We start from the raw sequence: 1,553 nt of genomic DNA, 5'->3' as shown, positions 1-1,553 counted from the left end.
CTTGTCGGTGCTTGTTTTTGCTGGACTCGCCAGTGTGGTGCCTTGCCTGCACCGCAGTTCACGTAGCATTGTAAACCGGGCCTGCAGGGATGCTGCAACAGTTGGGCAACTTTGATGAAGGCTGCTCCGACCTGGCCGAAGGTGAGCGCCGCCGATCGCTGATGGCGGGCGATTCCGAGTGGGTGCATCATGCTTCCCCTGCATCACGCACAATGGAACTCGGTGGACCGTCCGACTTGCTGCCCCTGCAAGGATGCATGCGCATATTGCCATGCAGGCGAGGTGTGCACGCCGCAGGAGAGCAGCCTACAGCTGCTGTGGACGCTGGGCATCTTCACGCTCAACTGTGGGCCCGTGGTCATGGGATTTGTATTGGATTTCCTGGGGCCCAAGCTGACAGGCATACTGGGTAGGCCTGGTGGCCGTGGGTTGTTGGAGGGCCGCAGCGCCTTCGTGCATGCTCAGCATAACGTTCTTACCTAGAACCCACCCTTTACACCGCTGCGTGCCCCGCTCACATTGCTGCTGTGCTGTTGCAGGGGTGGTCCTGAACATGGCAGCGCTGGTGCTGTTTGGCGTGTCCTCCTCCGGTGGCGTCAATGCCTTCATCCCCGCGGCCATCTTGCTTGGCCTGGGAAACATCACCTTCCACTTGGCCCAGTTCCACATATCTGCCCTCTTTCCACGCAGCCGAGGCCTGGTGGCCTCTGTTTTTGTGGCAGGCTTCACTGGGTGTGGCATCGTCATGTATCTGTTGATGCTCATCTTCGAGAACTCGGGTTCTTCACAGTGGGTTGCAGACTGCGTCCCCCACCGACCTGCCAGCGAGCCGGCCGTAAGGATGGCCCTTGTTGAAGTATCTTGGCTGCCCCTGCCCTGCAGGGCGGCTTACCGCACCATTATGCTAAGCTATGCCGGCATTTGCTCGCTGTGGATCCCCCTGCTTGCGTGGATGATGCCCAACAACTCATTTAGGGTGGGCATGGTGTACCTCATGCGAAAAGATTGGACGTTTGAGGTTCGCCTGCGGACAGGTGGGTCGGAGCAGTGGATGCGCTGCAATTGCAACCCTCTTTATCCACCCACTTGGCAAGCTTCACGCTGACGCTGCAGAGTTTGCACGGCAGTATCGGCGGACCACATCCCTGCAGGACTTTGTTGCGGCATCCTCCCTGCATCGCGCTAATGGCGCCAGGTATGCCCTAGATGCACAACGAACGTTATGTGCCCAGCGGCCGCATTGCATGCAGCAGTGACCCCATCTTTGTGTCGGGGTACATGCAGGGATGCAGCCGGGCCGCCTCCGACGGCTGTGGACATGCCCAGCGTGAGTGCACATGCACCTGGGCCATTTCCCACGGACGGTCTTCAACCAGCAAGAGGTGAAGGTCTTTCTAGCTCCAGGTGGGTGGAACGCATGCTTGAAAGGATCTTTCTGATTAGGATCTTGATCAGGATTAGTTGGTTTCCATTGTTTTCCGTCCACACAGCCTTGCGGTGCCGCTGTGTACCTGATCATGCAGCACACAACTGGTATCGGAGCACGAGCAGGA

At 58.5% G+C, this 1,553-nt stretch overlaps 2 protein-coding genes across 2 annotated transcripts in view; both read left to right on the top strand.

The window, feature by feature from the left end:
• The window catches only part of CHLNCDRAFT_139005 (hypothetical protein), a gene marked incomplete at both ends in the record, with an annotated part of 1,390 nt that extends 1,324 nt beyond the window's left edge, over positions 1 to 66 (top strand). Inside the window, one exon of the mRNA XM_005842600.1 lies at positions 58 to 66. Within this exon, the coding sequence (XP_005842657.1) occupies positions 58 to 66 (9 nt within the window). The remainder of the gene's footprint in view (positions 1 to 57) is intronic.
• A 23-nt stretch (positions 67 to 89) lies between these two features.
• CHLNCDRAFT_139004 (hypothetical protein) lies at positions 90 to 1,206 on the top strand (the record flags this gene model as incomplete). The annotated part of the gene is made up of 5 exons (XM_005842599.1): positions 90 to 141; positions 278 to 409; positions 540 to 789; positions 883 to 1,034; positions 1,196 to 1,206. 5 exons carry the CDS (start codon positions 90 to 92, stop codon positions 1,204 to 1,206), a joined length of 597 nt encoding a protein of 198 aa, XP_005842656.1.
• Positions 1,207 to 1,553: the final 347 nt, after the last annotated feature.

This window comes from Chlorella variabilis, assembly GCF_000147415.1.
Source record: "Chlorella variabilis unplaced genomic scaffold CHLNCscaffold_225, whole genome shotgun sequence".
NCBI classification, from domain to species: Eukaryota; Viridiplantae; Chlorophyta; class Trebouxiophyceae; order Chlorellales; family Chlorellaceae; genus Chlorella; species Chlorella variabilis.
This window is presented reverse-complemented; position numbering and strand designations above follow the sequence as displayed.